Source organism: Ornithodoros turicata, chromosome 1, assembly GCF_037126465.1.
Source record: "Ornithodoros turicata isolate Travis chromosome 1, ASM3712646v1, whole genome shotgun sequence".
NCBI lineage: Eukaryota > Metazoa > Arthropoda > Arachnida > Ixodida > Argasidae > Ornithodoros > Ornithodoros turicata.
In genome coordinates this window covers 192,659,290-192,686,921 of record NC_088201.1, presented here as the reverse complement: position 1 = coordinate 192,686,921, position 27,632 = coordinate 192,659,290, and the positions used below count along the sequence as shown (strand labels likewise).

Here is a 27,632-nt window from a genome sequence, read left to right as displayed (position 1 = left end):
CACATCGTCATGAAGACGTCGGAGCTGGGGAATGTTTTGCGAATTCGAGATGGGACGAAGAGCAAGCAAATGGTCGATGTGCTCCGCCGTAAGGAGTTCCGGTCTATCGTACCTGTGTGCGAACAGAGTGACCGCAGAGTCGTAGTAGTCGCCGCTTATCCTGATGCTTTCCATGGATCGCTTCGCGTCGTCAGTGAGGTAGGAGACCAAGTACTTAAACTTCTCGACCGGAGCCAGTGCTTGGTTGGAGTGGATGGTGGCATAAAAATGCTGCTACAATTGTTGCCATTCCTCTAATTTTCCCGAAAACTTGTGCACCTGAAGCTTAGAAAGAGCGACGTATTTTTGCCCCGCAGGACGCTGTTGATCCAAAGGTGCAACATTCTGCTGCTGGCGAAGCCTACGACGTGCCCTTGTGATGATTCCTTCGAGACCTTCCTCGTACTGGAGCACACTGTCAAGTTCCGCTCCCAGCTGATCTTCGGGGGTTTCCTGGGCGATGCTGCTATCGAGGTCGTAGAGCGATTGCGCTTTTGCCACCAAATAGTCCAACGAGGGCTTCAATCTCTTCGACGGACAAGTCCTGCTGCTGCAGCAGGTCGGAGAGCCGTGTCATGGTGCGCGTCAAGTGTGCACGTAGTCCACATCTTGTACGCTTCAAGCGTTCCGTGGCAAGTCACGACGAGATGACCTTCGAAGGAACAGGCGAAGGAACAGGCGGCCTACGTTCACGGGTTTCGGCACCAGAATGGTGTGAAGGAAGAACGAGGCGCCCGCTCCGCTTCCGAGAGGAAAAGCTTTAATGAACTAAAAACCGAAAAGCAAAATGGCGAATATGGGCCCGTGACCACGAGAGCCACATCGACCTCCTTTAATCCGCAACATATGGGTCTTCTGTCTGTGCCTGTTGATGTAGCTCGCGCAGTAGACAGGGACTTTATTTAATTGCATGTTCGTGGTAGTACTATAGATCCGGGGCAGACAACAACCACTTTTTTCTAATCCAGTTCTAGGGATTTATAATCCAATGGCAGCCAATTCTAATCCAGGTCAACCAACTTCTAGTTCGTCTGGTTGGTCAGTCCCTTCACGCTGATTGAGCTATCCAGGCTCCACCCCTTCAGCTAGAGGTAATGTGACGTTGCATGCCAACACCACTGGGTGTGAGTAGGCTCACCGTGTCCAACGCGTCGACGTATTTGTACTGCTGCGTGTACTGTATTTTAGCAAACTCTACAAAATTCTTTCCCGGCTCACAAAATTCCAATAGGATTTCATTTACGTCAGTGCGCAGGCGTCGACGTTTCAACATGCTCCTTTCTTCTTTAAAAGAGTGCGCGCAACGTTTACATACGAAACGGTTACTTCTTTTTGTCAACAAACGCTCGAGAGACTTGATTCCAACAAAAATGCTCATGAACCTCTAAAAGATGAATTCGCTTTTCGGGTTCCAGTTTTGCGGGTCACGACACGTGCACTCCCTGATCGACGTAGGCATACACGTACACGAATATCTCATTTTGGATTTCAAATTCATCCAGATCGGAGATTGAAACAGGGAAGCGGTTAGGCCACCAGTACTCTGTTGCATAATTTTGATATTTTTTTATATATGTTACTTTCCAGTGGATGCAAGAGGGTGAGCGTATTGTATTTAAAGTGCTCGCCCTCCTTACGTGCTCGTAAAGGGTCATTCGTTAGGACGTTCCAACGATTAGCCAAATTAGTGGGAAGCACCCCATTGCACCCGAATTTTTCACAGCAGAAATAGACATTTGAACTTTTTGGATGTCAGCGGGTACAAACCCACTGCCCTAGCGCTGGTAATTTTCAGCGCGCCCGTTGGACTCCTGAATCACGTCCATCAACCTATTTGCGATAGCTTCGTCGCTGTGGACTTGGCGAGCAAACGCCATAAAATGAGCCATGTGTATGGTTATATTCCCTCGATTTTCTTTCATCGATAGAACGTCACAACAAATGCAAAACCTAAAGGGTATTCTTTGTGCCCGCATAATAGCAATCATATTGTGGAAGTGATTCATTAAATATTGTCGCAAATCCTCTGCTCCCTGACCGTGAGCAGATGCCAATAGCACGAACGCTTTGACAATACTTCGAAGTGCGCTATTAGTTTGAAAGAATGGCAGGAAGGAAATGTCCATGTAGGGATGTGATCGCTCGAGGTGAGCACACAATGTACCAGATGGAATGTCTGGAGAAGGTGGTGAATTCTCTTCCAATGGCTCATCATCCTCGGTATCATGAGGACCAAAAAAGCAGAAGATGCATCTAGGCACGAAAAAAACAAGCAACACTAAGAAAACGTGCACCACAGACCGTGGATGAAAAATACTTACTTTTCAAGCGAGCTCCGCACACTCTCGAAGCGATGCGAAGACTGCTGCCTCTCTACACATCCTCCCCACGTATGTAGCGGCGACCTCGCTGCATGCCCCAACATGCACGGGCGTAGGGAGTCGTCATAGCCTAAAAATAACTCGCTCTGCATGTTGAAGGTCACAGCTTGCTCTTAGCTTTACTCCCTCCGCCTACGCCAGTGCCGCACCCGAGTTCAAACTTCACTCTCATCACATGTCACTCCAATTTGCAAGCTGCTTCCACGAGCAGGCACACAACCATCCCTTTTCTTGTTCACAGTGGCTGTGGAATTTTAATAATATTACTTAAATGAAACAAATTGCAGTGAAATACAGATTAAGCTCTGACAGGAATTTCAGCGTTAAACCCTCAGATACCCGCGTTTCTTCTCGAATAGCAAAATTCCTATGACTTCAAAACTGAAGCCTACGCTAATAAATTGAGAAAAAGACACCCATTTCTGATATCAGATAATTCTTGTATTTATTTATTTATTTCAGAATACCTCCAAAGGTCCCTTGGGGACATGGGGACATGTATAATGCTACATACACAGCCGAATTGTCCCTGTGTAAAAAAAGCACAGAACAAAGGGTACACAAATTCTCTTATAAGCAAGCAGGGAAAAAGCTTAAGACGGAGAGCTCAGGAATATCAGTAGGGTCACCGCACATCGCTATCAAGCACAACAGCTAACACAATATGACAACAACAAGATACTAGCGGCGGGTAAAATTTACCACAAGAAAGACAACTGCTAAACAGGTTCAGACATGCCACAGCGCATGCAAAACATGTAATGGGTATCGCCAGTTGACGTCACAAATCAGAAAATGACAAACACAACAGCTCAGGAATGCATAAAGAGACGTGCTTTATAGCAGTCTCTGCTCCTGGCTCAGATACCAGCATTTCTGCTGAAATGCCCGTAACTGCAAAGTTAAGCACTGCTTACTTTAACAACATATCGAGCAGCCAACAAAAGCTAACAAACAAACCCACTTTCCCTGATAGAACACTATTCAGCTTTACCAAGCGGCTTTCTTTTGCGTAAAAGCAGTGAAAGAACAAAAGAGCAGTGAAGAATGCGCACGCACTTTCGTTCAAATAGCAATAACCGCAAAAAAAGCCGAAGCACACGCTACTAAAGTGAGAAAATGGCACTCATTTTTGCTATCAGATAATTCTTGCATAATGATGCATACACAGTCGCGTTGCCCTGTGTAAAGAAAACACAAAACAAGGGTACAAAGTTCGATCGGCGGGAAAATCACTTCTGGTCGGACAACATAATACAGTCGACCCCCGTTTATCCGGACTTCATTTATCCGGATCCCGCGGTATTCGGACAAAAGGCACGGGAACGGATTTTCCTCCATGTATTTTGTTCTCGTTTATCCGGACTTCAGCTTCCGGACTCGGACAAGAATTCCAGGGAACGAAAGTCGAAAATTCTTGTAATCCAGCTTCAGTTATCCGGACTACGTTGAGTAAGAGGAGACGCTGACCCCGCTTCGTCACCCTTTTCGCTGTGTTGGGGTTATTCCCGTCACACGTCTGGGACCTACATTCCTCCGTAGGGGAGACAACCGTGCACGATGACCCCCTTTTCTATTTGTGTGCGTTGGCTCATGTTGACCAGTCGAGTCATTTGGAAATATCTCGAGCAACTGTCCGGTTCTAGAGGGGAAAACTCCAACCCGAGGGCCTGCTGCGATCCCTGATGCAGAGGCTCATTGCGACCGCCGTAGATGATGCTGTAGTCCAGTAGTTTCTCACTAGGTTGACGTTGATAAGGATGATGACGCGTGTGCAGCTATGACTGATGACGGTGTGATTGCTGCTATTGCCTCCGATGATATGCAGCAAGACGGTGCCGATGACGCCAGTGAGAAACAAGACTCCGACATTGACACTTTGCGTCCGCACTGACATTCTTCGAGCAACGCAACAGCGTGGCTCAACTCTATGCAATTAGCAAAAGTTTGCAGGAATCGAGTGCCTACACTACTATGTAACAGCTGTCATTGACGAGATTTCTGTGTTTTAATTAAACCTTGCTCTAGTGGGCGTTTCTATTCGGTCGTTTCATTTATCCGGATGCCCCGGTATCCGGACGATTTCGCCGGGAACGGCACCGTCCGGATAAACGGGGGTCGACTGTACTATAAAGTCTGAATTTTTGCCAAGAAAACCAAGCTTGAATACTGCCACGAGTGTGGCAGACACATACTAGCGGACAACAAACAAACACTACTATTCACCTCTGCTGATTGAATTGGGGCTTAAGGCATGAAACACAGTATAAGAACAAAGCACACCGCTTCAGGTAAGTATATGAGGTGCAGCGCAACAGGATCTCCCTTTCACGCCTAAAGCTATGGCCAATTTCCCTCTTTGGCTTGGTACAAAGAAGCTTGAACCGATACGCTTTCACCGCTTCCTTGGCGTGATAATCGACTCGGACTTGCGCTGGGCTCGGCACATTAAACACCTTGAGACTAAAGTGCAGCGATGGCTCCCCGCAATTCAACATCTTTCTGGCTCAGGATGGGGCTGTGATCAGCGTTCCCCGCTCGCGGTTCAAGCGGCATTGGTGAGGGCGACTGTGCTTTACAGCCTTCCTATTCTGCACAGCATATCAACAACTTCATTAAATACACTTCGGTCCCTGTTTGCTCGAAGCTTTCGTCGATGCCTCGGAGTTCCAAGAATGGCTGAAACATGGCAAGTACTGGCTGAAGCTGGTGAGCTCCCGATTGAGGTTCTCCGTGAACGGGAAACGGCTCGGCAGTACCTCCGTTTGCGTGTATCCTTGTATCGAGTAGCGCAGAGGACACGCCAGACTCTCACTGGCTTCATAACTGAGGACATTATACCGCCGGAAGCCCCCTGGTCTCTACCGGTACCACCCACTTTTGTACGCCTCCCAAACCTTCTGGAAAGAAGAGATCAGGTCCCCCGTCAAGTAATCCGAGCCCATTTTCATGCTCTGGTAGACGAGAAGTTTTCTACGTTTACGGCAGCATATACCGATGGCGCATCCTGAAACAAGAAGTCCGCCTCAGCATTCGTCATACCATCAGAAGGCGTAGTGCACGGAAGACGCCTTTCACATCCAACCTCCTCCACAGCTGCGGAACTCTATGCCATCCTTTTCTTTCTACACCACATCGCTGATTTTACACCCCGGTAATGGGCAGTCTTTACAGACTCCAAATCTGCACTTCAAGCAATTGAAAATTCCTTTCTGTGTCTTATCAAACAATGATGTTGTGCACGACAATGGGCAAAAATATGGGGGTTATTTTTCACTTTTCGGTCCCTTTAAGGAGGAAAGCGTGGCAAAACATCGACGCCTGTGCACTGACGTAAATGAAATCCTATGGGAATTTTGCGAGACGGGAAACAATTTTGTAGAGTTTGCTAAAATACAGTACACACAGCAGTACAACCAAGTCGTCGCGTTGGACACGGAGACCGTACTCACACCCACTGGTGTTGGCATGCAACGTCATATTACCTCTAGCTTTCGTGCTGTGCTTGTGTGCACCCACGATTCAAAGGTGGTGCGTATTAGAACACACAATGGGGAAGACGCTGCGGAGTAGTGTGTGAAAGCACTCATGGAAATGCGCGATGAGATGATCGCTTTGAACCCTGCCACAATACCCTGCCACTATGATGTTGAGCGATGAGCAACACACAGAGCACAGTGCCACTACCCACTGAGCATACTGTAAACAGGAGTTCGCGAAAGATCTACCACGTGTCCAGCATCATGATCATTCGAAGCATTGTACCGCGGGCGTGACAAGTTATGTCGCGACATTGTGTAACCCCTGCAACGTCGTGTGCACTACCAGGAAAACGTTACTGATCATGGTACACAATTTGTCTTATGATTTGGCTGGACTGTTATGGAAATGTCACGTTCTCGGGTAGAAGCGACCTGCCGTCATTGCGGCTAGCTCCATGAAAAAACTTCTTTCGATCGAAATTGCCACCTTTCTCTTCAGAGATACTATGCAGTACTATGCTGGGGTTGCGCGTGGAAACCGTCAAATGCATGGGGGTGCAGAGGTGTTCCAATCCCTTAAGCAGGTATTTGGAGACGACTACGAAATTTTGCTTCGTAAAGGTGTATTCCCGTACAGATGTATTAGCTCTGTTGCAGTGTACGATGAATTGGCCCTACCAGAAAAATCCGCCTTTTGAAACGATCTAACTGGGGAAGGACCTCAGACCTCATATTTATGACGCGTGTCTGAGAGGGGGGGCAGGCGGCGGGTTTTACAGAAAAAAATAGGATTAGTCAGAGTGCCTGGGAGCGTGATCAGAGATGTTAGAAGAAATTTGCCGCATAATCGAATCGTCATTCCAATGCATGCGGGTAACGAGAGTAGACAGGAGGTCTAAATTATGGCGGTGAGTGCTTCGTGTTCACATTGATGGCGTGTGTCCATGTATGCTGGCGCCATTAGGGTTAGCCAGAGTGTCCGGGCACGTGATTAGAGATGTGGTGCTAGCAATGGCGGCAAGCGCAGATTGTTCATATTTACGACGCGTGTCTGAGAGGGGGGGGGGGCAGGCGGCGGATTTTACAGAAAAAAATAGGATTAGCCAGAGTGCCTGGGCGCGTGATCAGAGATGTTAGAGAGAAGAAATTTGCAGCATAATCGAATCGTCATTCCAATGCATGCGGGTAACGAGAGTAGACAGGAGGTCTAAATTATGGCGGTGAGTGCTTCGTGTTCACATTGATGTCGTGTGTCGATGTATGCTGGCGCCATTAGGGTTAGCAAGAGTGCCTGTGCGCGTGATTAGAGGTGTGGTGTTAGCAATGGCGGCAAACGCAGAGTGTTCATATTTACGGCGCGTGTCTGAGATGTGAGGCAGGCGGCTGATTTTTCCCGAAAAAATAGGCTTAGCCAGAGTGCCTGGGGCGCGTGATTAGAGATGTGGTGTTAACAATGGCTACGAGCGCAGAGTGTTCATATTTACGGCGCGTGTCTGAGATGTGAGGCAGGCGGCAGATTTTCCAGAAAAAAACAGGCTTAGCCAGAATGCCTGGGCGCGTGATTAGAGATGTGGTGTTAGCAATGGCGGCAAGCGCGTACTGTTCATATTTACGACACGTGTCGGAGAGGGGGGCAGGCGGCAGGTTTCCCCGAAAAAAATAGGCTTAGCCAGAGTGGCTGGGCGCGTGATCAGAGATGTTAAAGATTAGGAATTTGCAGCATAATTGAATCATGCGGATCGAATCAATCGAATCAATGCATGCGACTAACGAGAGTAGACAGGAGGTCTAAATTATGGCGGTGAGTGCTTCGTGTTCACATTGATGGCGTGTGTCCATGTATGCTGGTGCCATTAGGGTTAGCAAGAGTGCCTGGCCGCGTGATTAGAGATGTGGTGCAATGGTGGCAAGCGCAGAGTGTTCATATTTATGACGCATGTCTGAGAGGGGGGCAGGCGACAGATTTGCTGAAAAAATAGGCTTAGCCAGAGTGCATGGGTGCGTCGTTAGGGATGTGAAGATAACAATGGTGGCAAGCGCAGAGTGTTCATATTTACGACGCGTGTGGCTCGGAGGGGGGCGAAGATATATCTTGTGTAAATGAATGATGAAAGAAATTGAAAGTTCCCATGTCATTTTATCGAATAGTGCAAAAGGTATTGATGCGTGCAAATTGCTTCCCCCCCCCCCAAAAAAAAACGTGCGTAATCATGGCTCTGCGCCTTCACCCTTAATTTCCAGTCCCTGTATAACGAGAAGAATAGTGCCACGTCACCGATGACGTTACATTGCAATCGCGTTCTGGTTCGCTGGTCAGTGGGGGCCAGCACCCTCTTCCTCTGCCGCGGAAACCAGTTTTGCCAGTTTTTCCGGACAGTTGTGCATAGCAGGAGCGCCCGAGCCATGAGCCAGTCTGGAGCAATGCTTTTCCGCCCCGTTGCCCACGGTCGTTTTTTTTTTTTTTGGCCTACTTTCACTTCAATATCTACAATAGATAAGCCTATATGGCGGTGAGTGCATTGTGTTCATATTTAATGCATGTGTCAATGTGTGCGGACCGACTGCTGTCATTCCAATGCTAGCGCGTAACGAGTCTACGCGGGCGCGAGATTACACAGGAGGTGTAAGCTATGGCAGTGGTAAAGTGTACTAGAATATAGGGGTAGTGTGCTCACTGAACGAAGGCGCCTACGGGGAGAGTGACGCCGCGGATGACGACAGCGTTTAGTTCGAAACTGCCCCGCAGGGTGTCGCGCGCGTAGTGTTAACGGTAGAGTTTTCGTGAAGGCGCAATCGGATGAACGCTTGGATGTACCGGACGACGTCGACAACGTAGTCTGGGGTCCTCGTTAGTGCTGTTTTTATTCCGTGTTCCCTGTTGGGTCCGTCCAGTGTGTATTGCGATCGTGTTGAACCAACCAGATGCCCGGTCGGCAGAATCGCTGCTACGCCCCTGGCTGCAGAACGGGGTATGTGCATAACAAGAACGGCCCGAAGGTAGCTCTTTTCAGTGTTCCAAAAGATAGCATATTGAGAGAGCTGTGGGAAAGGAACCTCCGCCGGTCGGACAAAAGACTCGACGACAGATGTGTGTGAGAGGGCACTTCGAACCGCATTTCGTGCCCCGGTACTATGTCCACGTTGTATCCGGGGAAGAAGTTCGAATTCCCCGCGGGAAACCTGCACTGGCGCCCAACGCTATCCAAACGCTCTTGTCGGATCTGCCGGCCTGCCTGTCGAAAAAAAAAAAAAAAAAACGCCGCGTGCAAGAGCGTTTAGGAAGAGGAAGACACCTTGCGAGGTTGGTGATGACACCCATGCGTCTGATGACAGTATTGTGTCCATTGGAAACGAAACTAGCATCATATGGGAACCAGTCGCACTACCGGAGCTGACAGAATTCTCTGCACGATTCAGTGCATGCATCACAACTGGGAGACTGATTCTCGGCCAACCACAAGCACCACATATGATCAAGGCTACAGTGGAAGCCTACAGATGCCATCAAAATTTTGGTCAATTGACCAAAATTGCTTTAAAGCACGTCTTTCTAGGCTAAGATATAACTCAGTGTTTTACTGTACGTCAGTGCTGAGTTCAGAAATGGAGGTCAATGGAGGTTTTTGAAACTTGTATGTGGAAAAAGAGGAGCTGGTGGTCAGCTGACCTGCATGGACTTTTAGCTTCTTCTTTTAGTTAACCTAGCGTGGACTCGCTCACTTGTTCTGATTAAAGCGAAGACATAGACCCGCTTTCATTCCTTCTGTTCTTCACAATTGTGCTATTTGTTCATGGTGCCGGAGTTCTGTGCTGTAGTAGAGTGTACGTGAGGGGCGCGTCTTGCTTGAAGAGAAGTCTGTATCCTCTCGGACGTATCCTCTCGCATGTTCCCTAAGACGGTCATTCAGACAGCGTCCTGTTTGACCTACATAGCACATGTAGGACATGTACATAGCCCAATATATAGTGGGTTGTCGTCAATAAAATCTTTGCTGTGTTTGAGAATTTTTGTGTCCGTCCCTATCTCCTCCGTGTCTCTGGTTCCTCCTTCTTCAAGTATGCACCAGCTTGACAGCGTCCTCTCTCTTTTATCAGTCATACTTTCCCTGTACAATTTTCGTTGGTGCATCACTAGTAGAAGTAATTATAGAGACCAAACACAAGAAAATGGTCCATTGAACTGCATAATAAACATTTTAGGGCACTGTTCTGATCTGCCGCTGGGCAACGCCGCGGCGGCTACGTTTCCCGTGAATGCGTACGCAGCGCCACCAGCTTTCCTCCTCTCCACGTGACATGAGCAGCTTCAGGAGCCGGCGCCTGTGAGCACACTACCCCTATTCTAGTACACTTTAGCAGTGGAAGAACGGAAGAACGCTTTTAAATAGATTTAACATGCGGAACATTCGAGTAGCCTTCGATGTGGAGACGGCGAGTCGCCTCGGAAGTCGGGCGGAATGCGTGAGGATGGAAATTTTGTCCCGATTGTGTCGTGTACGAAATGTGCAAATGGCAAGTTTGATACCATTTCCCACTCCAGATTGGCTTTACGATTTTGGAACTGAGTAAATTAACCATGTACTCATCCTACTACAAACCCTGTTGAGTAAGCTCACTTGTCCAGTGATTACCTGTTACTTTGACAATTATTCTCTGATCCTCGGCCTATTCTGCAAGGACTACGAAGATCAGTTACGAGCGATCGCTGACGACCATTTATATTTGTCTTCCTTCGACCAGGATCCACTGTACAGTGCAAGGAATTGTGGGAGACTTGAGGCTATCGAAGCAGTAATAAGCTTGAGAGCTAAAATGTACTCCATCAAACTAGCTGGAGAAAAGCAAATTGCCAGAGCTAAAGGGGTAAAAAAAGATACTGTACAGAAGCACCTCCTCCATGAGACATACTGCGATATCTTATCCAACCACACGAGCGTATCGAATGAGCAAATGTCGATAACTGAACAAAAAAAAAGTGCATGTACATAGTGAGAAACATCAAAAGAAGTCTGATGGCATACGACGACAAGCGATAGCTCTGCAATGACATGGACTCCTACCCTTACGGAAGCTGTGAGTATGGTAAGTCTAAATAGGTGATGTAAATGGTGGAGCTCATAACTTTCTTTTTCGCTTCAGAACATGAGCAGGTAAGCAACTGATACTTCAGTGACATGCTGTTCTTTCGTGCGTTTTAGCATTAAACCGCGGAAGGAGAGGCATGAATGCCTGGGTGGTTCAGGTGTATCCAGTTTGAAACCATTAAAAATAATTTGTCAAAAATAAACGTGTAAGTACCCACTGTTAAAAATATATCTCCCAGATTATTCGCTTAAAAATCAACGCACAAAAATAATCGCCGAAATATCCCCGTTTAAATAAAAACGCTAACGTATCCACGGTTAAGAATATATCGTTAAATATAAATCGTTGCAGAATCCCCCAAATCTACCCTACAGTTGCTGGAGTCATGTGGTATGGCCCAAATCAAGGTGAACTGCAAGCAAGGGGCTTAAACTAACCTCACAGGACCAAACTAGCCTAAACTCTCCCAAACTAACCAAAACCAAACTAAACTAACATAACATAACATTATATAACACGGCGTAAATTGCAATCAGTCCGCCTCCGTGCTAGATGGTGAGGGGATTTTGAAACAGTTTTAACATTTTTAATGGTGGATTATTAAACAGTGATCTCTAAGCGGGGATAGTAAGCTGTTTATTTTAGGAGATATATTTTTAACCGTGTATTTTTTAAGCGGATTATTCTTGAATGTTTTAAATGGTGGATATCGAGGACCCCCCGGTGGTTCACATGGTACCAATGCGAAGACTGCTATGAATGTGAGCGGAGATGTACAGTGTGCGTGGAAGTGCCCCAGAAAGAACTACAATCTCTCTAAGACTGCCATGATGTCCTTGATAAATGTGGAACGCTATTTCGCGTGTTTTCCAATGTTCCTACCGTTCTGAAAAGTCATCCAGGCCTAACGAGAAAGCACCCTTAGTCAATATGCAATTTGGGGGGGGGGGGGCTCTGATATGGCCCAGAAATGAATCGTATTCACCCACGACTGGATGTCGATGTTGCAGTTGTAATTATGAACCAATAAGCAATTGAAAGCATATGAGCGAGTAATCTGTGTCTGGAATTCAGTGAGCAGCATATTGAGCATGTATGAGAGGCAGCCAATAGGATCCTGAGCCAATCACTAGGTTTAGAAATGGAATCCCTGGACCAATAGAGAGGTGAGCAATTTGGGGGCCTATGAGCAGACTTAGAGTGAATAGAAGAGACTGTCCTGATCGAACCACAAGGTATAAAAATGAACGGAAGTGAACATTTTGGTGCCTACGAGCGAATGAGTTGAGAGGCGGCAATGAAGGGTAGCCAATCAAGTAGGCATTGTATGGATCACTGTGAAGTGGTGGAGCTCTGACCGACCAACCAGAGGAACTAGAAGTAGCTTGACCTGGATTAGAATTGCCTGGCATTGGATTAGAAATTCCTAGAATTGGATTAGAAAAAGTGGTTGTTGTGTCCCCCGGATCCATACTCATGGTGAAGATACAGACGGCAAAGCAGCGGCGTGTCGAAACAGTGTCAAAACACAACTGTTACAAATGAAATCACTACTGGCAACAGCTAGAGCAACCACTCACTCTCGCAATGACTTCAAACTAACTTGGGTTTATACCTGAAGCCAGATATGGCTCCAGTGCGGGTGGCGCTAATCTTGTTACTCATTACTGTCATTAGCAGCGGCGGCGGCTCCTGACATGGCAGTGTACTCGCCGAAGAACACAGAAATCGCTCTCTGTGCTTCCATGCTAACTGAAGGGCGTCTCCTTGGGTAGACTGCAAGTACCACGGTCCGCTGTCTCAAGAAAGACGCGAATATCGACCAGTGAAATTCTCCCAGCACTTCCATGGTTATTACACGCACCACATTCCGGCACTGAAGCTTTGGCGCGCTCTAACTTTAGTTGTGCATGGAAAAACCTATTGATTTTCTGTGCACTCAAATATCATATAAATATTATCATCATATAAATATCATATATAGAAGCATGTGCCTACGAAGTTTTAAGAGTATTCGAGGGAGGGGTTTTTTAGATATGGGCGCTAAAAAACGCATTTTTTCAAATGTCTCGTGTGGTAGACGCCTCCGTCCCTGACAGCACCCTGGCCCAGGCTCCTAAATTTGGTGCCGAATTATATAGCTCTGTCTCGTGTCAAGTCTCGTGTCTGTGTCAGGTACCGCAATAAGTGCAGGAATATGAGCGATTTTCGTCGTCATTGCCAACTTTGCGTATTTTTACCTGCAAAGTAGCAAAAAAATCCGTGCCCGGCATAGGCCAGCGTACAGATTAACCTCCCCACAGGGTACAGATAAACCTCCACACTCTCCAAAGCCAAAATAAAGTAGTTGTTGTAGCAAAAAACCCACTAGAAGTGATTCTATGCACTAGGAGCCAACATCGCTGACAGTGCGTGGAAAAAAATTCAGAGCCGTGAACGCATTCATTGGAAAGATATTGAACGCCAAAATCGCTATGCCTGAAAGTGCGCCGGACCTGTCATATTCTTCCAGATTTTTTCTCTTGGAAACTACGGAAACTACAGAAAAAATACTTGATGTTCCCCTATCAACCTGAGCCAGGCTGCAACATATACATTTTCAATAAAAATTAATGATGGTGCCCGGACGACCTTGCCTGAGTTGTGATGGAATCACCCAGCTTCCTTTATCGTGTAGTTTTCCTAGAGCACATCCGATGTGCTGAAAGTCCCTAATGCTTGCTTTTCGAGTGCGTGTTAGCGCCACGAAGCAACTGTGGCTGTGAGCGGTGTACTGACGAGCACGAAAGGAGAGAGGAAAGCGGAAAGAAGTGGAAGGCACGACTGTATCGTGTAGTTTTCATTAAGGTACAGAGTGTGTTCAGTCTCTTGCATTGTCCAGTTTTTTTTATCCCCTCATTGTACATTGGAACGTTACGCAAGCAAGCAATGGCCGATGGCCGACGGTTGGCAAAAAGTCGGATGACAGTTGGCCAACGACCCTCTTGGCCATCCAACGTTGCCGCAGTGTTGCATTATGACAGGCAGAGCGAGGTTTGGAAAGCCGTCGGCCAGGGTACAGATCCGTACCACGAAACGAGCTCGTTGGCCAAACACTTGCCAAAGTTTAGACCAATCTCGCCTGGGGGAGACGGTAACGCGGAATGGTATAGCACTGCATAAGATCGACTTTCGGTGGACCAAACGCATTTCTCAAACCAAAAGCAGTAAGAAACAGAAGTGTTATCTCCATGACGAGTAAAAACGACAAGCAGTTCATCATTTCAGTGTTCTTTGTGTAAGCGCCAAATTGAAGTTAGACACCTCACACTTCATTTTGACTCACAGGCGAACAGGAAACTGAATTTGACATCACCATACGATATACCGGTCGAATGTCATATACGAATGTCGGCACAGTTCCCCCTGAAGTCGGCCCAGGACGTATACTAACCCCCCTGTCACCCACTCCTTCCCGCAGTCCTCTCTCCATCTGTCCACATCTGCACGCTGCTCATTGGCACAGTTGCTTACGTTGATAAGGAAACAAACAGAGAACAACAACAAAACAACTTTATTTTGACTTTGGAGAGTGGGGAGGTTCATCGCCAGAGGCGATACTCTTCCCCATTGCTGGTGGAGATGTGGGGAATAAAATGACGAGCCCCTTCACAAACAGACAAAAGCATTCTTCATCAATCATTATCACAATGAAGGCATGCTACGCGCATGTTCCTTATCTTCCGTCTCCCCACCTGTGAACCAGACGGATGAACACGTAATTGGCAGTCGGATAGTTGAGCTAAAGAGCGCATTGGAACGCTGCTCCCCGCAAAAAAATGTAAACCGAAACCAATTCATTACTCTAAAAATCAGCAAGCGTCGACGCGTGTTTTTTTTTTTTTCTCTTTTTTTAATGTGGCAGGTTTCTCGCTGAAGGTTCCGGTCAGTGGATAGGCTCCCAAAGCGTCCGAAGTTTAAAACTGACGGCAAGCCCTATCGCCATCACCACCACCACCACCACAACCACCTGACGAGCTTTATTTAATTAATGAGCGTATTTGGGGTGAGGCAAAAGGACCGCTCAGAGCTCAGTTCTTCGCCCATGTCGTAAGGGTGATGACTAAAAAGAAAGCTTTTCACTACCACCATCTACGCAGTACTCTGGGGTCAACGCTATCTCGAGGATTTTGCCATGACTACTGAGCACATTTATTAAATTTAATTCGCAAGAAACTGAATTTTCGCAAATCAACTTCGAATTTGCCAAATCAACCTGGCGTTTATACAGGGTGTCCACGCTAAGTGTGAACAGATTTTTTAAAAATATATCAATCACTTTTTCCGAGATGAAATCAATTGCAATATAGCATATGCTGAAGGGCACTCCCTAGGAGGGCATTAACAGACTCCTAAGGCAATGTCTTAATTAACTTTCAATAATTAACTTTTTAATTATAAAAGCTACGAAGTTGCTCCAATAAGAACATCCGATCTCTGCCGACGGTCACCAGATACCAAAACCGTTTTCAGAACAAAAATCCGTTCGGTAGATCGTCCGCAAAAAATTCGTGAAGGAACGCCATTTTTTTTCTTTATTTGGTTTATTGCGCATCTTCAAAGAAGCGGCTTTCCTTTACCCCCAGTGTGAGAGAGTGAAAGAGCACAGTGCCGCCTCATGCGTCGAAGATTAGCTTTAACTTGCGGAAACAAAACAAAAACACAAATCTATCGGGTGACTCTATCGCGACTGCCCTAATCTTGGGCTGCATTTTCTGTTTTCTTTTAATCTTTTTCCAGGACGCAAGAGGCGATAGTGTGCTCTTTCATCCTCTCGTATTGGGGGCGAAGGAAAGACGCGTCTCTAGAGATGCGCAATGAATAAAATAAAGAAAAAAATGGCGTTCCTTCACGAATTTTTTGCGGACGATCTATCGAACGGATTTTTGTTCTGAAAAGGGCTTTGGTATCTGGTGACCGAAGAGATCAGATGTCCTCATTGGAGCAACTTCGTAGCTCTTATAATTAAAAAGTTAATTATTGAAAGTTAATTAAGACATTGCCTTAGGAGTCTGTTAATGCCCCCCTAGGGAGTGCCCTTCAGCATATGCTATATTGCAATTGATTTCATCACGGAAAAAGTGATTGATATATTTTTAAAAAATCTGTTCACACTTAACGTGGACACCCTGTATATATGCATATACATACAGAAAGCGCACGGCGGATTTACTCCACACCATTGCAAAACAGATTTTTAAAACATACACTAAAGGGACCATGAAAGGATGTTTGATCATAATCTGTTCCCCTGCACTAAAGCACTCAGTCTGTCAAATATGAAGCTGAAAATCGTTCAAATAGCGAAGATTCTATATTAACCACGGGCGTGAACGGCAGCTGCTACGGCCCGCCTCCGAGGCGAACTGGCCAAGACATCATACACAGAACATGTTGCCGATTCGTGGACGGGCCTTTGCGGGCAAAGTGCAAAATTTGCAAAGAAGCTTGCATACTTCGCCTTGAAACATGTTTTAATGTGACCTGGAGACAAGATTGCATCTAACCGTTGACACAGAATCCTACGAAAAATGTAATATAGCCGTTGACTGTCAGCATGGTTACCGGAGCACGTTTTCCTCTTTGAACTACTTCTTCGTCAGAACATACCTCCGTCGGTGACCTTTTACGAGCTGCTGAGTACCGAATGATCCATAGACGCTGTGTGTGTCGCATAATCTCGTCCTCCAATGCTGACAATTTGCCTTTCGCCATATTTCAAGTGATTTCGACGGCAGATATACGACGTCATTGTTGTCCAAACCGAAAGCATGCACCCACATGGTCCCGCACGGTGTGTCCTCCTCGTCGTTCACAGTTGGCTGAGAGTAATAATGTGGTGTTTACGTCTCGAGACAACTGAGATCATGAGCGACGCCACAGCGGTCGGTCTGTGGATTGCTTTTGCCCACCTGAGGGTTCTTTAACGTGCGGTAGTTGGCTGAGAGAATTGGATGACGAAGACGTAAGCCCGCTTCGAAGGCATATATCCAACGGTAACGCCCCGCTATTCTTGTCTGATAACTGCATCCCCGTTGCACTGAATACGGTTAAAAGTCGATGTGTGTACGATAGTCATGGATCATGAGAACGGTTTCCTCCAGAGTACTCGGAATTAGCGAAAATCATTTCATAGTCCCTTTAAAAAACAGCGAAACCCGTCGTTTCGAGGAGCGCCAATCGCCGGCCGCGCTCAGACAATGCCGCCAACGCAACAGAGGGCATGAACACTCTTCCCCGAACAGGACAATGCTGTCGCTGTTGGCGATAGATAGAAATGACGTCACCCAAAGAGCGAAGAAGAGAAAAGCTATCTCATTGAAAATACCTGCTATGCGGTTCAGGTGCGTCACGTTATCGAAAGAGTGCTCGTGCCTTTTTGTTGTTATGTGCTTGACCTTTCACTTCTTCGTTTCCAAACTTTCGCTGATAACGACAGCACGGTTGCAAGGCAAATTTCTGCGAAAACAAAAATACATTTTAAGAAATTTGTCTGAAAGAAGAGCAAGAAGGAAACAGGAAAGGATCGTGTGACCGTTATTTTCTTCAGCCCCATCTTGCATTAATTTGACGGAGAATTGGGCTCGACCGACAATTTGTGCAACTCGAAAGAGGAAAAAGGCTCACCTATTACCAGAGCAATAGGGAAGGTATTTTACAATGCAGGGGTGAATCCGATGTGCGCGTTCTGTTTCTGTACAGAAAAGAAACGCGAGGTTGACTTGGCAATTGGCAGTTGAATTGGCTGGAGATCTCTCGCGAATTAAACCTCATAAAAGTGCTCAAAAGCCATGCCAAGATATCCCTTGAGATAAATAGCACAGACCCCATAGTATTCAGTCAAGCAGATTTTTAGTTTTAAATATTTTCGCGTTAGATGAAACACACTGTATATAAAATGGTGATGTTGATGATGAAGAATAATAATAGAGAGAAAAATGCTACTCTGTTCCTCGCTATTTCCTTGCAGCAATGACTTCCGCCGCATTGCCACGCAAAGACCAGAACACTGCTTCACAAGTGTGTGCAGGCGCGGTAAATACGCACATCAACTGGATGAATTCTTCCAACACCAGGCCAAGCCTACATCTGGTGGAACAGGCCCATATAGCTACGGCCGCCGCCGAAGATCTGTCTCTGATAGAAAGCAGCTTCTACGCCTCTTGAGTAGCAGTGCAAGACACCAAAGAACGTGAAAACATCGGGCTATATCCGAAGAGGAGTCATTAAGACAAAGGGCTTGAACCTCCTTTGCCACTTCTCGTACATTAAGAATAAATGTATTGCAATCTTGTGAGAACGCAATTTCTTATCATTCGAATTTAACGGTAGCATAACTTTATCAAATTACCAGCCCTTTGCACTTTCTCGTTAAAACGGACAGGAAAAAAATCTGCAAAATTCACATGCAGATTGTCAATTCAATTGCAATTACATTGATGAGCTCCTCGTGAACATTCTCCGAAGATAGACAGTAGAATCCCGTGAAGATCTAAGTATCTGTACATGTAGCTTGTCTATGCCCCAGAGGAAGACAAAAACATTTAACACTGTCTGCTGACGGAGCTCCTGCTGGATTACGCCAGACACCCATCTTTTGTCGCGGTGACAGCAACATGCGTCTTCTTGAGCCACTTGACAATCGGTAGAGTGACAAAAACATATCATACGTACGTCTACCTGTGATTCTATACGAACACGCCTGTTTCATTTGGAGCAGAACGCTGTACTGACAAGAAAAGTTTTTGTGAGACGTGATTTGCCTACCGCTCTTAGTAAATAAATCGGTACTTTATTTTGTTTATTACTGTTTCACAGAGGCATCTGAGCTGCCTATTTCCTCCATGAGCGGGGTTTATGGCTACCTCATGTAACCGGAGGAAGGTATCAGGCTCTGGTGTGCCCACAATCAGGACTCTCTACCAATCAATTTCATATCGTGAATGCAACATAAGAGCCTGCCGCGTTCCCACATTCCGCCTGATGTCGCAATTATGGCATTGGTCGAATCATCTCATGCGTCACGATGACGTCATCGTTCGTTTTTTGAAGCACTTTGCAATCATTAGCTTGCCTATGCCCCGGACGAAGACAAAATCTTTAACACTGCCCGTACGGAAATCCTGTACGGATATATCAGGAAATCCCGGAATCCCGGCCAATTTTTTGACGTTCCGAACTCCCTGGGAGTCCTTGAGGGAAATCCCAAGATTTCGTGAGATTAAATATGACAGGAAAATCAAACAAGTGTAGGCCATCGGGTGTAAGGAAATAGCACTTTTTATCCCTGGAGGTCATCGCAGAGGACCGCTGCCTACACGTGCGTACAGATATTTGCAGATATTTGTAGCTTCTTCCAGAGGAAAAGCTGAGTGGACCGTCAGTTCGGTATAGCCAGTATTTGCACAAACGTTCGCTCCGATCCAGGGAACATCCCCCCCCCCCCTAGACGCAGTGTGCTTTCTCATGTCGTGTTTTAATCATTGTACAATATGATAAGCACGCAGCGACGGTGCTGTAGCGTTAAGGGTTTCGTTTCCTTCCATTCGCTTTCTTGTTGTTGTTGCTGCTGCTGTTCTTCATTCAAGTGAAACGTTACAGAATTTGAGGAAATTATAAATCAATATTTCCTGTTACTTCAAGCGTAGCTGAACGCGCCGTTGCAACAGTCAAATGCAGATGAATATGTGGGGACGAACGACGACGCCTACCGCAACAGCGGGCTCGCGCTGTGTGCCCGCAGAATAAACAGTTGATCTCTGAGCTTCCTCCTGTGTGGCTGTCTGCTAGTTAGCTCCCACAAATACAAATGGAGTGGCATTATCATACCAAAAAAAATGAAATAAGATGCACCCATATCGCCGTTACTACCTTACCAATGTGGTCACACTGCGAATTTTCAAGTGCTTTCCTTTTGGATGAGGTAGAACTGACAAACCGCACAACACGCCGATATAGTCAACTGAGGTAAATGGACTTGGAATGAAGTACAGTCACGTGTGGCGGCCCGTGGATGACGATGAAGACGTGACTCTGCTGCCGCGTGCCACTGCGCCCTGTAGCCAGTTCTACCGGCACCATCCTAGCGTGAGGCCACGCACATCTGCCCGCTAGGACATTCCATCATCGGCGGTCAGGACTCATGTAGAGGAATACCACTTCCTCTACATTTGGTGACCCGAACAACGAACATCATGTTCGGCGTAATTCGGTCATTCATCACCCTGATTTTTCGGCACACCAGCAGCGAACCACCTTCTGGCAGGCAAGTCGCACCGGGACCCCAGTTCCACCGGGGACACGCAGGGAGATCACAGCAAGTTCACTCTCCGGCCTCCACCTGCTTCATGATGGTCCTCCCCAGCACTTCTCTGGCGACAAACAGCACTTACTCTCTCGTACCAGTCGCGGTGCTGTCGCCCACTCAGCAACGCACTCACTCAGCAACAATCAATGCTCGGTAGCAATCACTCAACAAGCACTCAGCGCAACAACGTCCGCAGATGATACCCATTGTACGAAACAGTCAACATGCGTTGTAATCCCACTGTAACATTCACTGCGACTCAACAACTCAACTTTCCACTTGCTGCAAACAGCTGCCATCTTGCTCCGCGATGCCAATGCCAATCGGTCGAGCCGACTGAGAGCGTGGTCGTTTGAGCCAAATCACCCGTCCTACAACTAATGCACATGCGCGACACTCGCATCGAATGCTTCATTCGGGCTAAAATGTCGGTGATTGCTGACAAAACGACGCAAATGACAACAGAAGTGTGGCAGGTCAAGTAAAAAACACAATGTTTGATAGGAAGGGATGTCTCTTCCGTGCAGTGTGAGCTGTTGAGGCGTATGTCCGTCACAGTCACGAAAGTGTTTCGCTCCTTTGTACTCTAGGAGCCGAATGGAAATTTTTGGTTTATACACTATTGCGATCCCAATGAAGGCTTCAGAGGGATATTTGGCATTGGCAGTTCCGTGGTACTGCCTCGGTCCTTCGACGGGCGTAGCACCTGTTATTCGTCTATAGGGCAATGCAGTGTGATTTGTGCGACGTTATGCAACGTGGATCAATAAGATATGCAGAAATATAAAAGCAAGAAGAAAGTAATATCAGTGGTGAATATTATACCGCATAATGCTTAGTTATTACATGGACATACTTTATTATATTGGCATGTAACATGGCATGTTACATTATTATATTATTATTGGCGCAATATGGGCAAAATGTGCTTGCCAATTGGGTAGCCCATATTGGTCCAATATGGAGCCTGGTTGCACTCCCCATATTGGTCCCATATTGGCTGCCCATATGGGTTCAATTGGACAAATATTGACGTGCTGCTTGGGAAGTCATTCACAAGACGTTGCTCATGCCAACCGTCGAGGAGAATATTGCTCAAATTTCTGGTGCAAAACTATTCAGCAAGTTGGACGCCAATATCGGATACTGGCAGTTCCATCTGGATCCAGCAGCACAAGAACTGAGTACACTTATAAGTTCATCCGGTAGGTTCCAATTCCTAAGGTTACCCTTTGGTATCGCCACAGCACCAGTGTTGTTACAAAGGGAAATGTACAGAATCCCTGCAAGGTCTCGATGGCGTAGTTTGCCACGTAGTTCATATAGTTTGTTGTTTCAGCATAGTTTGTCATGGACGATGCCATTGTTTTTCGACAGGATAGCAAAGACGATCAAGAAATTCGCGACTATGGCAGCGGAGATGTCAGTCTCGCACGGCTTGCTAATGTGAGGTTCGAGGATCGTGATATCCCCGAGTCTTGGACAGGAAGTTCTTGAACGCCTCCATACCGGAGATCAAGGAATTGTGCGGTGCCGAATGTAGTGGATGACGCATCGACAAAGAGCACGCGCTATGAGCATCAGCTGTGCCCCAGCTGATAGAACAGCTGACCGTGCAGTCGTGGCCTAGCCATGACAGAATAAACATGTTCCTACCCGGACTTTGGTAGACTCCTACAATTTGGCGACGAGCGAGCAACAATCTTCAGTCGACGACCTTGGAGCATGGCTACCGGTGGAGCTACAGGAGACCAGGTGGATGGCCATTTCACTGGTGCTGCTGCTCTTCGTTTTGAGAGGCCGGGAGTCTTCGATTCCGAGAAGGATGAGTGGAAATTTTACTGCATCCGATTCAGAGCAGCCCTGCAAGTAGCTCGCATCACATCGGAAACCGACAAACGGAGTCTTTTGATTTCTTCTCTGAATGCTGCGGTTTTCAAGCGTCTGTACCACCTTCTTCAACCGAGGAATATTACGGACGTTCCATTTGAGGATTTGGTGACTGCGCTGGATGAGCATTTTGCTCCGAAGAGGTTCAAGGAGTTTGAAAGGGCCAAGCTTTTTTCGTGTCGACAGGAAGAGAACGAACCCGTAAAGGATTTCCACAATCGCCTTCGTGCAATTGTAGCAGCTTGTGAATACGAGACTGAGACTGACATCCGTTCGTGTTGCCTGCTGACAGCTTTCATAGTCGGCCTTCGAGATCAGCGCATTCGGGCGAAGCTGGTACTGGAGAAAAACCTTACCGTTGACATAGCACTACGACTTGCCGAAAGCAGCCTAGCAGCTGAAGCTGGATCTCGTGACTTGGACACCTCATTCGCTGGAAACGTTGGAAAGGTTTTTCTACCACCAAAGCAGAATACAGTTAAGTGCTTTCGTTGTGGGAACCACAACCATGACGCTGGTAACTGTCGGTTCCGCAATGAGTCGTGTCACGATTGTGGAAAGCGAGGGCACATCGCCAGTATGTGCCAGCAAAGAGGGCGTACATCGCAGAAGCCAAGGAACAAATCTGCTTTAGCGAGAAAAGTCCAATCTGTCACGATCTCCAATGTCTTCTCCGTGGACGAGAATGACGGAAGATTCATTACATGCCGGATATCGGGCTACAAGATTTCTCTTCAGGTCGATACAGGGTCCAAAGCAACGCTGTTGAACAAAGCGAGTTGGGAAATGCTAGGTATGCAAGAACTTCTGCCAGTGCAGCACCGCCTGCAGTGCTTCAATCAAAAACCGATCAACGTCCTTGGAAGAGCACAACTGGATGTCCGCTGGAAGGGACACAGTTTTAAGTTGGAAGCAATTTTCACTGAAGCTAATGCGATCAACATCTTGGGCAGAACTTGGATGTCCGCTCTTCGGCTCGACTTGAACAAGCTGTTCGTTTGCGTCGCGGGAAGTTCCCCGGTCTTGGGAAGTAGCCTCCAAGAACTGGTGACGAAGTACCCAGCTGTATTCCGAGACGGTCTGGGAAGATGTACAAAAACGAAAGTTCATCTTGAGCTCAAATCTGACAGCCAGCCAAAGTTCTTCAAAGCACGACCAATACCATTCTCTATCCGTACGGCTGTAGAACGCGATCTAGAGCGACAGGTGGCTAATGGAGTGCTATCCCCGATTGAAACGTCCGCTTGGGCTACGCCCATCGTCGTTGTCCCCAAGCCAAACGGCGCAGTTCGCGTATGCGGTGATTTCAGCGTGACGGTAAATCCGCAGCTAGACATTGCACAGTACCCTCTTCCGCGTCCAGAAGAGTTGTTTGCTAAGCTGAATGGAGGGGTCATCTTCTCGAAGCTCGACCTATCAGAAGCATACCTTCAGATGGAGCTAGACGACGATGCAAAGAAGGTATTAGTCGTCAACACTCACAAAGGACTTTTTCAATTTCATCGAATGCCTTTTGGCATAGCTTCCGCACCTGCCATATTCCAGAGAACGATGGAGCAAGTTACTGCTGGACTGGACTATATAGCATGTTACTTGGATGACATGATCGTCACTGGAACTACGTTAGAGCACCATCTTTCCAACCTAGCGAAGGTTTTCCAGCGTCTCAGTGATTTTGGTTTCACTTTAAAGAAAGAAAAATGCGCCTTCTTCAAGCAAGAAGTCGAGTACCTGGGCCAAATCGTTTCAAAGGAAGGCTTTCGACCATCGCCCAAGAAGATTTCAGCTATACTGAATATGCCCGAACCACGTAATGTTTCGGAACTACGAGCGCTATTGGGCATGATTCAGCACTATAACCGGTACATACCTGGATTGGCAGACATCTGCTCACCATTTCACGAGTTGCTCCGTAAAGAGTCTCGCTGGTACTGGTCTTCCGAATGCGCCGAAGCTTTTGAGACGGTGAAGCTCAAATTATCAGCGCCCGAGTCCTTAGCGCACTACGATCCAGCAAAACCACTGTTTCTTGCTACTGACGCATCATCCGAAGGACTGGGGGCAGTCATCTTTCATAGGATTGATGGCAAGGAGCGTCCCATCGCCCGCGCTTCCAAGACGCTCACCTCTGCCGAGAAAAAGTACGCTCAAATTGAGCGAGAAGCGCTTGCCATCATCTTCGGCGTCAAGAAGTTCCATGAGTACTTGTGGGGACGAAGGTTCACTCTATACACGGACCACAAGCCTTTGACAACCATCTTTGGTCCGTACAAGGGTATACCGGTAACGGCCGTCAATCGTTTACAGAGGTGGGCCCTCATCCTAATGAGTTACTCATACGACATTATCTACCAGCCAACGACAGACATTGGAAATGCTGACGGCTTGTCACGCCTAGCAGTAGGGCCGGATCCGCAATTCGACAAGTTGATCCAGGAGGAAGTCAACCACGTTGATGTTCCGCCGTCTCATCTTGCCGATATCAGTTTCCCTATCCCTGCTGATGACATTGCCAAGGAAACAGCTAGGGATCCTCTCTTTTCACGCCTATACCGGTACATTCTGGAAGGATGGCCTTCTCATGTACCTCCGGATGCTGAACCGTTTGCTGCCCGACAAACTGAGCTCACAGTGCTTAGCGAGTGTATCGTCTGGGGGATGCGAACGGTGGTTCCGAAGAAGTTCAGGTCTAAGGTCCTAGATGTCTTGCATTCCGGTCGCACCGGCCAGACGAAGATGAAGATGCTTGCCCGGTCTTACGTGTGGTGGCCGAAGATAGACAAGGACATTGAGACCTTATGCCGTAGTTGTGAAGAATGTGCAGAGTTCAGTGAACAAAAGCGGCCTGTTCCCCTCCACCAATGGGAGCCTCCAGCTGGACCATGGGTTCGCGTTCATTGTGACTTCGCTGAATTCAAACATCAGCATTTCCTCATTACTATCGACGCCTACAGCAAATGGCCTGAGGTGGCGTACATGCCGACAACTTCTGCCTCCGCCACCACGACATCGCTACAAGACATTTTCGTCCGCCAAGGGTTTCCTGAGCAGCTGGTTACAGACAATGGACCCCAATTCACCAGCCAGACCTTCAAGGATTTTGTAACACAGCATGGCATTCAACACGTTCTCACACCGCCTTACCACCCAAAGTCAAACGGACAAGCAGAAAACTTCGTCCGTACATTTAAGTCCGCCTTGCGGAGGGGAGGAACAACCAAGGACGGAATTCAAAAGTTCCTGACGCAGTACCGCGTCACACCACATGCAACGACAGGCAAATCTCCATCTATGCTCCTCATGGGAAGACAAATCAGAACGGCTATTGACCTCTTGCGACCCGCCTTAGACACGCACCGCCTACATGCTGCGACCAGGCAGAAACGGAATTACTACCGGAGTGCGCAGGACAGTCTTTTTGAGGTTGGTCAACCAGTTTGGGCTGCTGATCCGATGGACAGGCGACACCGGGTTAAGGGATCCATAACCGGTAAAGTGGGCACGGTCATCTACGAGGTCCAATTCGCTGGTGGCCGGCAACGCAGAGTTCATGCCGACCACTTGAAGACTCGCCTGACAGCCGATAGCTCCGAACCGTCACAGACCCTTCCCTGGCCGGAGTCAGAGACGTCATTGGCACCAGCCCCACCTACACAAGAGCACGGCGATCCTCCCAGACCACCACCGGCACGCTATCCCAAAAGAGACCGGAGACAGCCGTCCCGCTACGTTCCTTCTATAGGGAAGGAATGTAGTGGATGACGCATCGACAAAGGGCACGCGCCATGAGCATCAGCTGTGCCCCAGCTGATAGAACAGCTGACCGTGCAGTAGTGGCCTAGCCATGACTGAATAAACATGTTCCTACCCGGACTTTGGTAGACTCTTACACCGAGCAAGGGCACGATAGGCGGTGTGGTGGCCAGGCATTAGCAAGAATATACAAGAATATGTCGCCGAATGTCCAGTACCAGGAGCGCGTGCTCAGTCAACCATCGAACAGAAATGTGCCCAGATTGAAAAAGTAGGTCCGGTGGTAAAATGGGCGTGCGAACACTTCAGGAATGTATCTCCTGCGGCTACAATTCACTATGGAAACAGATCACAAACCTTTGGTCCACTCTTTTCAGTCAAGATGATTCATGAGGGCACCGCGGCTGCAGGGACTTCGAATGTGTACCCTCGAGGATGAATTCAAAATAGACCATGTTCCTGGAAAATGCATGTATATAGCGGATCATCTGTCTTCCGCATCAGCGGGTGGAGGAACAAACGCTTAGCTGGAAGCGGAGGTACAGGAATACGAGACGTTAGCTGTGGAACAGCTCCCAGCTGTACCTGCGATGCTTCAACGTATTCGAAAGGACACAAGAGTTGACGAAGTTGTGGCCAGGTCCTAAAATACTTCCAAAGTCAGTGGCCGAATGTAGATGACATGGGTTGCCCAGAAGTCAAGAAATTCACGACTATGGCAGCGGAGATGTCAGTCTCGCACGGCTTGCTAATGCGAGGCTCGAGGATTGTGATACCCCCGAGTCTTCGACAGGAAGTTCTTGAACGCCTCCATAGCGGAGATCAAAGAATTGTGCGGTGCCGAGCAAGGCCACGATAGGCGGTGTGGTTTCCAGGCATTAGCAAGAATATACAAGAATACGTGGCCGGATGTCCAGTTTGCCAGCAGTTCAAGCCTCCACCAGCGGAGACACTTCTGCAAACCTATTTACCTAACAGGCCGTGGAAACTCATTGGGATGGACCTCTGCTACGTAAATGGCCGGAACTACTTTGTTGTAGTAGACTACTATTGGAGGTTCTTTGAAATGGTCAAGCTACGGACGACTACTACTCACGGCATCATCCTTAAGCTAAAAAGTACTTTTGCACGGTACGGTATACAAGATACAGTACGTTCCGACAATGGACAACAGTTCGGATCTCAAGAATTAAAGAGGTTCTATGACGACTGAGGAATTGGGCTGACCACATCAAGTCCTTACTATCCAAAAAGCAACGGAGAAGCGAAAAGGGCAATTCAGACTGCTAAAAATCTTGCGAAGCGATCACAAGACCTGGGACAAGCCTTATTGGCCTAGCGGGCGACACCTGGTGCTCAGGAATTTTCACAACTGGTAAACTCCTGATGGGCAGACGGCTTCAAACATCGGTCCCTACGACTGAATGTGTTTTGGAGCCTCGTTGGAAGTACACACGGGTATACGCGGAACGTAATCGCCGTGACAAGGCAAGGCAGGCCACATATTACAACAGGCCCCAAAGCTCCAGGGAATGTTCCCCACCGGACCCCGCACGAGGGCTCTCATGCACGTTGGAGCCACACAGTCAGGGACATTGCTCGAACCAGCATAGAAGGAAAGGTCCTATTTCGTAGAAACTGAACGCGGTACGCTAG

At 47.5% G+C, this 27,632-nt stretch overlaps 1 protein-coding gene and 1 long non-coding RNA gene across 2 annotated transcripts in view; both read left to right on the top strand.

Moving 5' to 3' along the window:
• LOC135374543 (uncharacterized) overlaps positions 1-18,320 on the top strand; it is a 34,554-nt gene extending 16,234 nt beyond the window's left edge. The window contains exon 3 of the long non-coding RNA XR_010416952.1: positions 17,997-18,320. This is a non-coding gene — a long non-coding RNA (uncharacterized LOC135374543). The remainder of the gene's footprint in view (positions 1-17,996) is intronic.
• Positions 18,321-22,058: 3,738 nt separating this feature from the next.
• On the top strand, positions 22,059-25,985 carry LOC135392722 (uncharacterized protein K02A2.6-like). The gene has a single exon (XM_064623445.1). The coding sequence runs from the start codon at positions 22,059-22,061 to the stop codon at positions 25,983-25,985; it is 3,927 nt and encodes a 1,308-aa protein (XP_064479515.1).
• The last annotated feature ends 1,647 nt before the right edge of the window (positions 25,986-27,632 follow it).

Excerpts from the sequence above, each read along its gene's own strand:
- LOC135392722 (XM_064623445.1), top strand. The coding sequence starts at position 22,059 with ATGGCTACCGGTGGAGCTACAGGAGACCAGGTGGATGGCCATTTCACT.